The sequence below is a fragment of the Mustela nivalis genome (assembly GCF_964662115.1).
Source record: "Mustela nivalis genome assembly, chromosome: 10".
NCBI classification, from domain to species: domain Eukaryota; kingdom Metazoa; phylum Chordata; class Mammalia; order Carnivora; family Mustelidae; genus Mustela; species Mustela nivalis.
The window spans coordinates 50,804,510-50,818,636 of record NC_139029.1 but is presented as its reverse complement, the minus strand read 5'-3'; the positions used below and the strand labels follow the sequence as shown (position 1 = coordinate 50,818,636).

The following is a 14,127-nucleotide window of genomic DNA, read 5'->3' as shown; positions in this document are numbered from 1 at the left end:
GTACCTGTGGGAGGTTAGGGGGTGTGACAAACAAGGTAAGGAGAGAGTGAGGAGGGGCAAAGCAGGGTACTGTTAAAGGTGACCCAAGAGAGCTTCTTGCTATTCCCAGGCAGAGGGAACAAGTTCAAAGGCTCTAGGGCAGGTGGGTGCTTGGAATATTAGAGGAATAGTGCATGTGTGAGTGGGAAGGGTGGCAGCTGGGTGGGGTGAGGGGCGGTAAGGCCACAAAGATACCAAGGACTAGGTCCCATGTGGCTGTAAAGACCGCTGTAATTTGGGATTTCGCACTGAGTCAGACAGGAACCTTTGGAGAACTTTAAAGAAAGAAGTAACATTCTGACCCCCCACCCGCACACACACACCAGAAGATTTTAAAACATCTCCCCAGTAATCTTTCTAATAGCCCTGGTTTCCTTCTAATACTATTGAAAAATTAATAATTTACTTCCATGATTATCTCTTTAATGTCTATTTTCCCTAATAGATGGTATACTCTACGAGAATAGGGTTCGCGTCTATTTTTTCAATCACAAACTGAAATCCAAGCACAAAACCTGGCATATAGTCCATGCTCAATAAAGAGTTAAGCTAATTAATCAATTCTAGCCTCTAGGATAAAGTAACTCTAAGTACGTAATCTGCAAACACACACCTCTTCATCTTTGTTATATTCCAATATACATACCTCAACTTTCTCTCACACAAAGAAATTAGACATCAGAACCAATATTTACAAGTTCTAATGTGCTTAATACTCTGTTAGACATTTTCACCAATCTGAAACATTTTAAATCTTTGGTACCAAGTAAAGACTCAAGACCTTTCACTGTAAGCCTAGAGTGAGTAAGGAAATGGACACATGAAACAGTGGCAAAAGCTAAATTTGCAGTAAACATGAGAATGTTACAAAGTCTGCTATTGAAAGCAGGCCACTCCATTTCTGCAGTCCAGACATTTTTCGAGTCCTCACCATGTGCCAGACAAACAGGACTATATAACCCACACCAGGACTATAAGATGAATAAATCTGGGCATTTCATTATGGGAGTTCATGCGCTAATAACTCACACCTGTACAAAGCTTTACTGTTTGCAATTCTTGCCCACATTATCTCAATATACATGTAAGCCCAAAAAAAAAAAAAAAAAGTCTAAGCTTCCTTGATGGTCATACTAATTTACACTAACGCCAGGGATCTCAACCCATAACAAATATGACTGGTTCACCATCAGTACAAAGTCTGGTTCCCTGTCACACATCTCCTAAGCCCCGCCCAAGGATACAGAAGGGTAAATATCTGCATTTTACAGGAAGGTCAATGAAGTCAATTCTGGGTCCAAGAGCCAAGACTGCCAAAAACCTCAATTCTCCAGGCTTTCTCCAAAACCACCCAAGGCAGCAACAACCCAGTGACCTTCCCCTAGCAAGAAGGGAAAAAAAGCAAAGAGTGAAAAAACAGGCTCTCTCCCTTAGCAGCCAAGGGCAGGTCTCATTCAGAGGTGACATTATCCAAGCAGAACACGGCACACACCCCACTTCAGCACCACCTACTTCTGGGCTGCCAGAAGAGGCCCCGGCTTTGGAAAAAGCCAACCCAATAAAAGTGGATGAAATGAGGACAAAGGAGTCCAGTATCTTGGCAGGGGCACAGGGAGCAATCCAAATGGGCAAAAACAGCCCATAAAGTTTCATCTGAGTTACCAAGTAATTGAGGATGGACAAGAAAGTCAACAGGTCCTTCTAGACGTCTCTTCTCCTAGAGATGAATGTGAGGATCACAGAAACACTTTTAAGAATATTTAAATACACGCACATATTCTACCAATAAGGCAATATATATTCCACTTGTAAATTTTGTAACATTTATATAAGAGAGGTGATACACTTCAACATTTCTTCCTCAACTGTCCTTTCATGGTTAGACACAGCAGTTATTGTCAAGGCTTTATGGCATCCCTGGGATTCTTGCCCCCACCCCCCAAACCCATATAGAATCCTCACTTTATTTTCAAGATATATGCAAATACAAAGACTATTTAAGCTGGCTCATGATTTTATATGTGGAGTCAGGGCAGACTGATGATGAATCTGTACCTCACTGAATTTACGGATCACTAATTTCTAGCCATCCCTCTTTTAAATGAAGATTTCTTAAGAAAGAAAGTTGGCTATCATACACCAGACTCAGTTTGTCTTGTTTCCTGAACATACGCCTTATCAGCTCTGCCACAGCTGAAGTGATTCCAAATTGCTTTATGACACACTTGGATTTTCTCCCACTAATAATTCCTCCTTCCTGCCCATGACTGGCAGGCCTCTTCCACACTGCAGTAATGTGGGACAGCTAATTATCTACCAATCCACCTTGCTATTCCACACTTGGCAACTTTTATCTGCACAGGACAGCTGCACTCTCCACGTTTGAAGTAAAATGTCAGTCTCGGCTAACGCAACAAGACTTACATCACTAATGATGTCTCTACACTTTGAAGAAACAACTCAAAGCCTAATTAAAAATTCAGATTCATTCTCACTGGCTTGCCGATTTTCACTGCCCTTCCACCAGGGCCTTGAAAGTATTTTTTTTTTTAATACTCCATGCAAAAATAAAACTTAAAAAAATATCCCAGGGGAATTAAAAAAAAAAAAAAGTGCTACGGTCTTGGGCCTTGACAGAGTCTTTAAAATAATTGTTATGGTTGGAACAGAATCAAGACGTTATCACACACAACAGATAATAACTTAGCCACTGGTTTCTTCTCTACAATTACAATAAAACACACAATTTCCAGGCAACTATGGACCGTAAGTTACTTTTCAATGATCCACCCCAGTATTTAGGTGTCGGAATTTTTCGAACTGTAACTCAGAAATCATTTGACTATGTAATCTGAAGGAGGGAAAATCTCCTTTTGAACTCAGAACGCAGTGGGCAGGGTAAAGAGGCATTCAAATGACGTTTTATTTTGTTTCATTATCAAATCAAATAAATAACTTCTCCAAAATAATAATTCTATTTCTTTTCCCTTGGTGAAAACTTAAAAAACAAAAACAAAACAAAACACCAAACTTCATACTTCTAATGACTAGGGAGATACAAATCCTGAAGTCTAAAATATAACTTTGCCTGAAAATTACAGGTAAAATTTCCTTCTGTAAACAAAAACCAAAAAACTAAAGTTCCTCCCTTGAAAGTTTTGGTTTCTTTTTATGCTTTACCTTTTTAATAAAAAATTACTGATGGTGGTACAGTTCATAATTATAAACAAAAAGACCATTTACAATTGCTCTTTTTTTTTTTTTTAAGATTTTATTTATTTATTTGACAGAGGGAGAGAGATCACAAGTAGGCAGAGAGGCAGGCAGAGAGAGAAGAAGAAGCAGGCTCCCTGCCAAGCAGAGAGCTCTAACGTGGGGCTCGATCCCAGGACCCTGGGATCATGACCTGAGCTGAAGGCAGAGGCTTAACCCACTGAGCCACCCAGGCGCTCCTACAATTGCTCTTTAAAAAAAAAAAAAAAAAAAAAAAAAAACTAACAACACTGCCAAAGTCTCAAAATTTTTGTTTTATCTATGGCTCACCGACTTTTTAGATATATGAGTAACAACTGATCAAAACAAAAACGAAAACCCAGTCAGTTGTCAAAGTCCACTATGAGCTTTACATGCTCACCCATAAAAAAACCTCGCACCCCCTCAAAGAAATCTAAAGGTCCTTAATTAAGTTTCCTTTCCATTTTAAGGCAAAATTCTCTTGTAAAAATGGAGCTCCCACAGGATAAAATGGTGTAAAGGGTCAAAAAGCAAGAGTCTTAAAGACCAACATTTGAGTTCTAAGACTACCACCACTTATTACTGGTGTGAGCCCCAGAGAGCCACTTCCCTCACTAGGCCTCAGTTTCTCATCTATAAAAGAAGGGAGGTAGCGGTGATGCTCTCCCCTTCTTCCCGGTCCTCATGTCACCCAGTGATCTGAGGAGCTGAAAGGTCAAGGAGAAAAGGTGTGCCAAGGGCAGACCTGCTGAGCCTGGATTCGTACACCTGAGGTCAGACCTCAAGACCACAGTGGAAAGCCAGGCAACCTGCATTGCAGCCAAAAGCAGGGAGACCACAAAGCAGGCCCTTTCTGAACTGGACTTGGGGAGGCAGAGCAAAGCTATGGGACAGGCCCTAGCAGCTGGTGGCAGCTGGTGTCCGAATCCTACATCACTTCAGCTGAGTTTTCTAGGTACCAAGCTTTCTCCAGATTCCTGGTTCTTTTCCCCCAGAGTACATCTCCAAATACAGGATACTCAGGCATTGAAAAGGAGCAAGTTTCCAACTCAAGCACTGCTAAGCTACCTCCCGCCATATTGAAACAAAGGGGAAGACCTATTTAAGAAAGTAGGCATGCAGAGAGAAACAATGTGTACTGGCCACATTGTTTAAACCCTAATCCCTAATCCAGTGACTGCCCAAAATTACTGAGACTGTTCAATCACTTGAGGCAAAAGTTCCTTTCTTGGGGTGCCTGGGTGGCTCAGTGGATTAAGCCGCTGCCTTCGGCTCAGGTCATGATCTCAGGGTCCTGGGATCGGGTCCCACATCGAGCTCTCTGCTCAGCAGGGAGCTTGCTTCCCTCTCTCTCTCTCTCTCTCTCTGGCTGCCTCTCTGTCTGCTTGTGATTTCTCTCTGTCAAATAAATAAATCTTTAAAAAAAAAAAAAAAAGTTCCTTTCTTGCTCAGCTAATGTAACTGGGTGTTTTTTACCCACCATATAAAAAGCTTGAATGACATGAAGGATCCAAAGATCCCACAACCTGACCTCTGTCTACTTCTCCAACATCTTCCTGCACTCTTCCTTCCCTCTGGCTCTCCAAACTCCAAACCTTAAAGCCAGCTTTCCATTCCTCAAAGATACCATCACAGAGGGGCCCTCTGGGAACTCTAGTCTTCAACTAACAAACTAATTTCTTCCCCCTTTTCTGGAAAGCCTTCCAGAAGAATCCCTCTCCACCTCTAAAACATTAACATCCCTGACACACTTTCCCCAGCACCTGGTAACCCCTCTCTCATTGACTGCATTGGAAATTAACTGATGGAGATCTCAGACATAACCCAGTGCCTGGCACCAAATATTCAACAATTATTTGCTTATGGTAACAGAGAGTTCATCTCCCAAATCAATCCAATTTAGAACTCTTCTAGCAGAAAGTTTTCCTTTCTTTTATACAGAAATTTGTTTCCCCATAACCTTGACACCCGAGCACTGATTTTTACCTCCTGGAACCCAACTGAGTAATTTCAATCCAGGCACTGCAAACTGGTGGCCTTTGGCTTGCTCCAGCCCACAGACACATCTGGTTTGGTCCACAGTTTGTGTGTTTTTGGTTTTGTTTTTTTTCCTTAAATTTGAAGTAGTTGCCACACTTTTAAGAATCTAGAGTTTCGGGGTGCCTGGGTGGCTCAGTGGGTTAGAGCCTCTGCCTTTGGCTCAGCCTGGGATAGAGCCCTGCATCGGGCTGTCTGCTCTGCAGGGAGCGTTCTTCCCCCTCTGTCTCTGCCTGCCTCTCTGCTTACTTGTGATCTTGGTCTGTCCAATCAATCAATCAATCAATCGATAAATAAATAAATACAAATATATATTTTAAAAAAGAATCTAGAGTTTCGTCTAAAAACCCGATATCCACCTTTTCCTGAAGAACAGTCACATGGCATCACTGGACCCACACTGCCAGGGGACAACTGAGGAGGACAGTAGTACCTGCCAGTTTACAACAGCCAATGCCATTACCCTTCCCCACTGACCCACACCTGGCCTACCTCGCTCATTTGCTCTCACTCACTCCTGTTTGCCCCATAGTTCCGCACTTCTTTCTATCTGTCATCTAGAGCCCATAGTTCCGCATTTCTTTCTATTCTGTCTTGGCCCACAGAAACTGCTTTAGCCTTCCCAAAGAGATGTGAGCTCTCAGAAGGAAAGCAGTGGGTGTTCTAGGCCTCTCTTACACTCTTCCAGCCTCCAATTCTGCACAGAAGCACCCAGTGAACATTTGCTGACAGGCTCTTCAGAAGACAAATATGTATACAGCCCACCTTTTCCTCTCCAACCTTCCTCTCCCCCACTTACAGCTTCTCCTTACCTGTCCCTTCCTCACTCCTGCCTCCTCTGGAAGAGGCAGAGAACAGAGACAAGGAGAAGATGTGGTCCATGAGGCAACAGTCACATATGTGTGTAGAAACTAGAAACTGCTCACTACGAAAACAAGGATGCTCATGAACTCGGGCAGAAAGCCAGATGTGAAAATGAGGACCAGACCGCTTGTGTGAGGGAGGGGGAAAAAGGGTCCCAGAGGAGGTCCCCCACAAAAGAAGCTTGGGCATTACTTCTGGAAGGGTGAGGAGGTTGCTGAGCAAAGATACTATTTATAAAGAGCTGGGGGTGGGGAGGTAGGGGAGGATAGTATTGCTCAAAATCTCAGGCATGTCACCATAAAACACTTAAAGTATATGCCCTTCAAATATTTGTCTATCTGTGGATTGTAAATTCCGGATACTAGTATACCATTATGTATCTCATAAATATTTTAAAATGCAGTATTAAGGATGCAGTCTAAAATGTTCTGACTTAAAAAAATAAAGTATTATGGATGAAATGAGGGGAGATCTGGAATTTGCTTCAAAAATAACTGGGGGGGGGGGGGGTTGTGCAGACACAGGCAGAGAGAAAAGTAGCCTGACCAGGAGTTGCTAAGAGTTTTAGCTGTGTAAGAGGTACGTGGGCACTGTTATGCTATTCTTCTGGTTTTTTCCTCCAAATCTTTGTAATGAAAAGTTTAAAAGTCCATACTATTAAGAACCTCAAAGGATGGTTGTGCAGCACATCTTGCCAGCCCCCCAGATCAGAACGTGTCTTTTCCTACTTTTCCTACACCCTTACTTCGGCAACTCCTGGGACAAAGGACTGACCACATTGAAATCTGCAGCTTCTGAAGACTTGAGTTTGCTACATGTTTGTTGCCTTCCAGGTTCTGTGCCCAGACACTAAAAAGACAGTCCTGTACTTCCATTTACCAACTGTTCCTATGTTAGACCTTGTGCTAGACACTTATCTTTTAATACCTATTTCCAGTCATTAACAAACACTAGAATGCGTGAAGCATGAAGACACTAATGTTGAGAGCAATTTAACAACATTCTGAAAGTCAACATGAATATACTTGGCTGAGTCAAACTGTTGCTTCTATTGCCCCTTCCTACTTTGAATTTCAGTGTTTTTTTACACCAGGTGAAAGCAGATCCAAAATAAATCCCACTGCATATAATACCAGAATTCCAGAGTTCTGCAAGGTTCCTGTCTGCTCATCCACTTAAGCTCAAGGAAGGAACTCCTCAAGCAGCAACCAGAAATAGCACCAAGTTATAAGGTGTGAAACCCTCCCCTCCCCCTCCCCCACACACCTCCAGGCTCAAGCAGGACTGGCAGGAAAAATAGAAGCACAGGCTCGATGCCAACTAAGACAGGTATTAGTGGAGCGGAAGTGGACAGAGTATTAAGCACAACAAGGATAGTCCACCAGAAGTCATTCAACATGCTTTTCCTTGGCTCACTCTTACCAAGTTCAACTCAGAGTCATCTATCAATGGTCAGTTTTCCTCTACTCCAGATACTCAGTTTCAGAAGAGAGTAAGGCAGTTTTCCCTGCTAGCGCTTATATTGTACATAGGGCATAGACTAAAAACCACATTATTTGCAACTAGAAATGATTTCTCACCCCATAAGACATTCAATAATGCTTAAGCACATATTCCAATTATCCTGAAGTATGCCATTCCTGGTACAATAGATAGGATTTAGGGAAAAATACACATCTAACCTAAACTAACTGCAAACACCAAGATGCTTGAGTCCAAGAACCACAGAAGCTCCTGGGTGGCGGCCAGTAAGCTAAGATGCCATATAAAGAGGTCCAAGAGTCCTCACCCATTCCTATTCAGGGCTTCAGGATACCCACTACTCTGTCCAGTGCCACCAAAGAGTATGAGAACTGTTCAGTGAACTCCTGATTTGGTCAGCCTTCGTGTTTGAGACTGACTTTCAGGACTGACCTTTCTGTGCATTCCACCGCTTCTGCCTCTTGCCAGCCCCCCAGACCAGAACGTGTCTTTTCCTACTGGTCTCCATCATCAGTTCTGAGTGGCATCCTCCTTATATTTCCAGCGAAGTCTAACCTACCGCCCTTCACTGCCAAGAAGCCCCCTGCCCAAAGCTTGCTAAATGTATGCAAAATGAACAATGCCTTTAGGCGATGCTGTCCTGGTACCTACAAAGGCCTTCCCTTTCACTTTCAGCAGCAGCCGCCCATTTCCAACTTCGCTTTAGATTTTCAAATAGCACCTCAGCCCGGCTGAGCCCTTCAGTTCCTAAAGTCGCATCTGTCCTGGATGCTGCTCTTGCTCCAACTGGAGTTAAGCTCTAGTGTGTGCTTCTGGTACTTCTGGCCCATCCCACCCCACCTCCCAACCCCCACCTTCCAGGCCCCAAACAGCAGCTGTCTGACCAACCTGCTGGTGTGTCTGTCAAGTTCACAGTGACTATGCCCAGCCCAGCAGAGCTGTGTTAGAGCTACAATCAAGGCAGGCACACTGGCCAGGTGCCAGGCCCTTGCTGTTAAGAAGCCTGTATTGTCATATAATGTTAAATGGGCCTTATAAGTGCCTGGTGAAATGGCTGCCAGAGCCAGATAGGCCTTCTCACAAGCGGAAATTATTATTTAACCATTTTCCCTGAGCAATCTTCCCTCCTCCTCTGGATTACAAACTCCTCCAGGGGCTATGCCAAATACCTCCCTGTAAATCCCTTCAACACCTAGCACAGGGTTCTGTGCACAGTAAGCTTTCAATTAATAGTTCTCCATTTAAGAACCACCGCATTCGCATTCGCCAACACTTCCCAGCCCCAGCTTCATGTGAGCAAATGCCTTCACGTGTACTATTTCCATTAAGTTCACAGAACCAATCTCTAGGAGGAACCATCATCCCCAGTCTTACAGATAAAGATCACCCAACTTCTAAGTGGCAGAGCTGAACCCAGGCCTCCAAATGGTCAATGTCAAGTCCTTTCCACTCCAAGATGCTGCTTGATAAAAAAACTTGTTGTAGGAGCAAATGGGCAGAAACCCATCTGCCTTGCTATAGCCACTCTGCTCCCCACATCTCACTGTTGATGGCTTCACTCCACTAGACACCGGAGGAGATGATGATTAGGTTTTTGACTTTTGCTGATGATGTAGGATGTCTGCTGCCATGGTCCGCGCGGGGGGCGCGGGGGGCGCGGGGGGGGGGGTATTATTCAGTAGCAGCTTTCCCAGAGCATTGGCAAAATTAGTTGGTGTGCAAATCCTTTAAAATATTTTGTATTTTAGTCAATCAGAGAAAGACAATTATTACATGATCTCACTGATATGAGGAATTTGAGAGGCAAGGCAGAGGGTCATGGGGGTAACGGAGGGAAAAATGAAACAAGATGGGACCAGGGAGGGATACAAACCATGAGAGACTCTTAACCTCAGGAAAAAACTGAGGGTTGCTGGGGAATTGGGGGGGAGGGATAGGATGGCTGGGTAATGGACACTGGGGAGGGTATGTGCTATGGTGAGTGCTGTGAATTGTAAGACTGATGATTCACAGACCTGTACCCCCAAAGCAAACAATACATTATATGTTAATAAAAAAGATCTTTATTTTGTCCATTACCAAAAATGAATGGAAAAAACAAACAAAAAACACCCAACCCAAGAGTCAGCAGACTTCACAAGAAAGCCTTTCCAAGAAAATCTTTAAGGTAGAGGGGACGGTTTGAAGGGGTCTATCAGCAAACACAACAGCTATGCCACGGGAAACTACGGCACTGAAAGAAGGCCTGATTTTTGTTTTTGAAAAACTACTCCTTGCTACCTCCCATGAGCAGTGTGTGTTGCCATTGGAAATGCTGCAACAGGCCCCATTTGAGGGCTGCTTCGCAATTTCTCAAAATTAAAAAATGGTCTTTGCAGAATTTCTGCAGCAGAAGGGATTTAGAAGTCTGAAAATAGGCTTTTTGCGTGTAAACTGACCTGCCGAAAGTTTCTCATCAATGTGGTGCTCTCCTCAAAGGTCTGCACTGTGCTCCAAATGCCAAGGTCAAATGATCCTTAACTGAGCGGGAATATTTTTCTTCCTTGCTAAGAGACCTAAGCTCTCCCCAGAACCCCTCATATCTGCCCATCTTCTCCCCACCCCCTTCCATCTACATATGGAAGTCTGACCCTGCCCGCCCTTAAACACCCACAAGAGGCTACCCTACCTCTGAATGACAGAATAGCTTTACGGCTATAAAATCCAACATTCCACAAGGGAGGACTCTATAATCTGCACTTTAAATACCTAAACCCACGTAATTTCAGACCCATTGAACAAATCCCAGAGGTTTACAGAGGAAAATGTGAGGCTCCAAATCTTTGTTCTAAGGGCCAAAAAAATCTAACCCGCCTTAGATTTCATTTTACAAGTATTCCTCCCCGCAAAAGCTGGCAGTCTAACAAAATTAAAAAGAGACTCTTTCCCCAATTTTCCCAGATGGAGGCAAGTGGCAGATCAATGTACAGCTCAAGGAGAGGAATTTAAATACAGTATGTGCTTCTCCTTTCAAAAAAGGAGAGAAGCCACTTCACATTTTGCCAGACAAAACCCTGTCCCCGGGAGGCCAGTTTCCACAATGAGGTTGCAAAGGTGCTAGAAAGAGGCCAGTAGGGAGGAGATACAGGGCCATTTGGGTACCAACCCCCCACAGATCAGAGCTTTTCTTCCAAAGTGTCTCCTTTTCAACAGGGAAGCCTTTTAAAAGTACATTTGCTTTGGATCCCTACCTGAATGACAATGTGTTGGGATCCAATTTCACCTTTTGTCAAGGATCGGGTGAGAAACAGTAAAACTGCTGTCACCATCTTAGAAAAAGCCAAGTCCTCAGTTTACACAGGGAAGGGGCTGGGGGGGGCTTACAACCCCTGGTCCAGCCCTAGCGATGGGGTGAAGGTAACAAATGCCTCCTAATCTTACAAACAGTCTGAAACTCAAACACATTAGGCGTCCTTTATTTAAAAAAGTGTCACTATGCAAAAACATAACTGCTTGGGCTCTGAATTGAAACATTCACCACTGGGAGGAGGGGGGTATCTTAGTTCCTTCCTAACATTTTAGTTCCATTTCCCCTAAAAGTCACTTGGCTCCTAAGAACTCTCAACAAACATCAGAAAACGCATGTGGAAAAAGGCTAACAGAACCTGAACCTGAAAAACCTCCACAGAAAAGGGCAACTAAATGATGTATCCTAAAGGCTTGCCTATTGTTATGCAAATGACAAAAATATCCGACTCTATTGCACTTTGTGGCCGGGTGTCTGCAAATACAGAATTACCTTTCAAGCAAACCATCCACTCCTCAATCTCACCTAAAAACAAAACAAAAAGCCCAACCTCTTTCACTACTGTGGAAAAGGTCTAAAGGAGTGGCTTTAGGAAAATTGTATCATTCTGAGAGAAGACTCAAGGATGAGGGGGTAGGCATCGTAGGGAGAAAGGCTTTAAAGGGGAGGGGGGGTAGACATCGGAAACCTGAATCCCAAAGTGACTCAAAACACCTCCCCCGGTCGGAGGTGGAAGGGTGGTCACAGTAGAATCGAAATCAGAAACCTATTCCGAGAGCACATTCCTGGAAACTTCGCTCTTTCGAAGACCACATTTATCACCATTATTATTGTTAGAATGCATAAGGGAATAAGGTTATTTAACGGAAGAATGTTATAGCAAAGGTTTCAGACTCTTAAGGTCACCTCAACCTCTCCTAATCGACTGGGCCTTTCTGGCATAATAATAATAATAATAATAATAATAATAATAATGGCAGGGTAGAATCTCCAGGTGGTTGCTGTTTAGCAATTTTTACTACTGTTACTAGTATCACCTTCAGGATTCCTTCTTAGCCACGGACAATCTTTCTGTAAGCCCCTTCCTTCACTGGGGAGGGCCAATATGGTAAACATTCTAGAGAAATGGAAACCTTACCATTCACCATTCCCTTTTTCCACCCCCCCTCTCCAAAAGCACACACACAACAAAAATCATACAGCGGACAGTGCGCAAACAACAGCAAGCAACAGCGGAAAGCAGTAAGAAAAGTCCCTCACACGGAACCGGAGTCGCGAATCTACCAGGCCAGCCCCTCCCCCCAATGCACCCTAGCGGGGAAAGGGACCTCAGAGTCCACTACCGAGGCCGCTCTCCGCCGGGACCCAGGTGGCCCGGGAGCAGCTGCGCACGCTGCGGTGCCTTCCTTCCTTTCCGGCGCCCATCCATGCCCCTTGGTCTGGGGGACACAGGGAGGTGGTCAAGGGCGTGGGGTAGGGAAGGAAAATCGTTGGAGCCAGGCGGGGCTGCCCCGGAATGGGTACACAAAGAACGAAGGGGAGTTTGCAGGGTCAGGAGGGTGAAAACACGACTGAGCCGGGCGGGGGGGCGGGGGGGGGGGTGTGGAATACGTTCAAATTAGGGAAGAGGATTCGAAGGAACCACTGAACCCTCGCTGAGATAAAGGACCTGGGGGGGGGGGGCGTAGAGTGGGTTCCGTGCAAAGGGCAGGAGCCTCTGCAGAGGAGAAAGGGAGAGGTACCTGTGTGCTTGAAAGAGGAGTTGGTATGCAGTCGGGGGGTGAGGGGAAGTCTGAGCAGAGGCGTCTGGCGGAAAGGGGGCTGCGTACAGACCAGAGAGGTCTGTGCGTGGTCAGTAGGACCTGTACTGGAGAATGGGGCCGGGGTCTTCGTATAGGAAAAAGGCAAGATGTCTGGCAAGTTCGGGGGGCGCAAAAAGGGCCACTTACCTGCATAGTGACGACCCCCAGTTCCTCGGCCGCCAGCCTCCGCATCTGGCTCGCCAGCACTTGCGCCTCGTCCAGGATGGAGAAGTCGGCGTCGGCCACGGCGCCCAGCAGCCAGCACGCGCCCAGGCAAAGCAGCCAGAGGGGCGGCCGCCGCGCCCGGGCCCCAGCCGGGCCGGACGAGCCCCGGCAGCCGCGGGCCAGGGCAGCCGCCCCCGCCGTCTCCTCCTCCTCGGGCTCGCGGGCCATGCTGCCTCCCCCCACTCCCCGCCGACGGGCTCAAGGCGCCGGGAAGCGGGGAGGGAGAAACGGGAGGTGCGCCCAGGGCCCGCTCGGCGCACCCCGCAAAACTTTCTTGTCCTGCTGCAGACGCCTCCGCGCGCCGCGGCGGCTCCCAAACTTAGGGGGCGCCCGGCTACAGCGCGGGAGCGCGGGCGGCCACCATCGCCGGGCTCTGGCGGCGGGCGGGAGAGGAAGCGGCCGCCCGAGCGCTCCCAGGGACCTGGGCGCCGGCGCGGCCCGGCGCGGCTCCGGTCTCGGAGGGTGGCGGCGCGCGGGCCGCGGGGCTGACAGTGGGAGCGGCGAGCCGCCGAGCTTTCGCTTCCCCCGAGTCCCGGCGCGGCGAGGCAGAGGCGGCGAGGACGGGCGGCGGCACCGGCGGAGGAGGAGCGGCGCCCGAGCTACGAGGCTGGGCAGGCACCCGACCAAGGAGGAAGAGGGGAGGCTTAAAACACACGCGCGCACACACAAAAACAACAACAACAAAAAAAAAAAAACTGAGAGAAAGCAAGCAAGCAAGCGGTGGGGGGAAAGGGAGGCGTCTGGTGCCACCACGCTGCACTCCGGCTCCGTGCACTTCCCGGCGCGGCCGCGGCCGCTGCGGCGGTGATTTATGGAAGGAGCGAGAGAGGCGGGGAAATTCCCCCAGTCGCCCCTCCTCTCTTGCCCTGGCTCCCGCCTTAGAACCGGCCCCCCGGACGCCGAGGGCCGGAGAGCCGGCTCGCTGCCCCGGTACCGGCCTTACCGGGGGTGGAGTCCCTCGGACCTTCTCGTGGCCGGGGACAGCGACCCACCCCAGCTCTCACCGCCATCACCAATGCGACGGACTCCGGGGTCCCACCCGTTCCACGTTCCCTCCAATGTCCCTTTAAGTCCTGGGACGCCGGCTTTCTGCCGGGCAGAGCTTGAGAAGGAGGGGACCGCCGTTTGTGCGTCCGTTGCTTCTTTTCGGTGTCATTG

The 14,127-nt window shown here is 46.9% G+C and overlaps 1 protein-coding gene across 1 annotated transcript in view; it reads right to left on the bottom strand.

Annotated features, from left to right (window-relative positions):
* The window catches only part of CACHD1 (cache domain containing 1), a 206,578-nt gene extending 192,803 nt beyond the window's left edge, over positions 1–13,775 (bottom strand). Inside the window, exon 1 of the mRNA XM_082687809.1 lies at positions 12,892–13,775. Coding sequence (XP_082543935.1) covers positions 12,892–13,137 — 246 coding nt within the window. The 5' untranslated portion in view covers positions 13,138–13,775. The remainder of the gene's footprint in view (positions 1–12,891) is intronic.
* Positions 13,776–14,127: the final 352 nt, after the last annotated feature.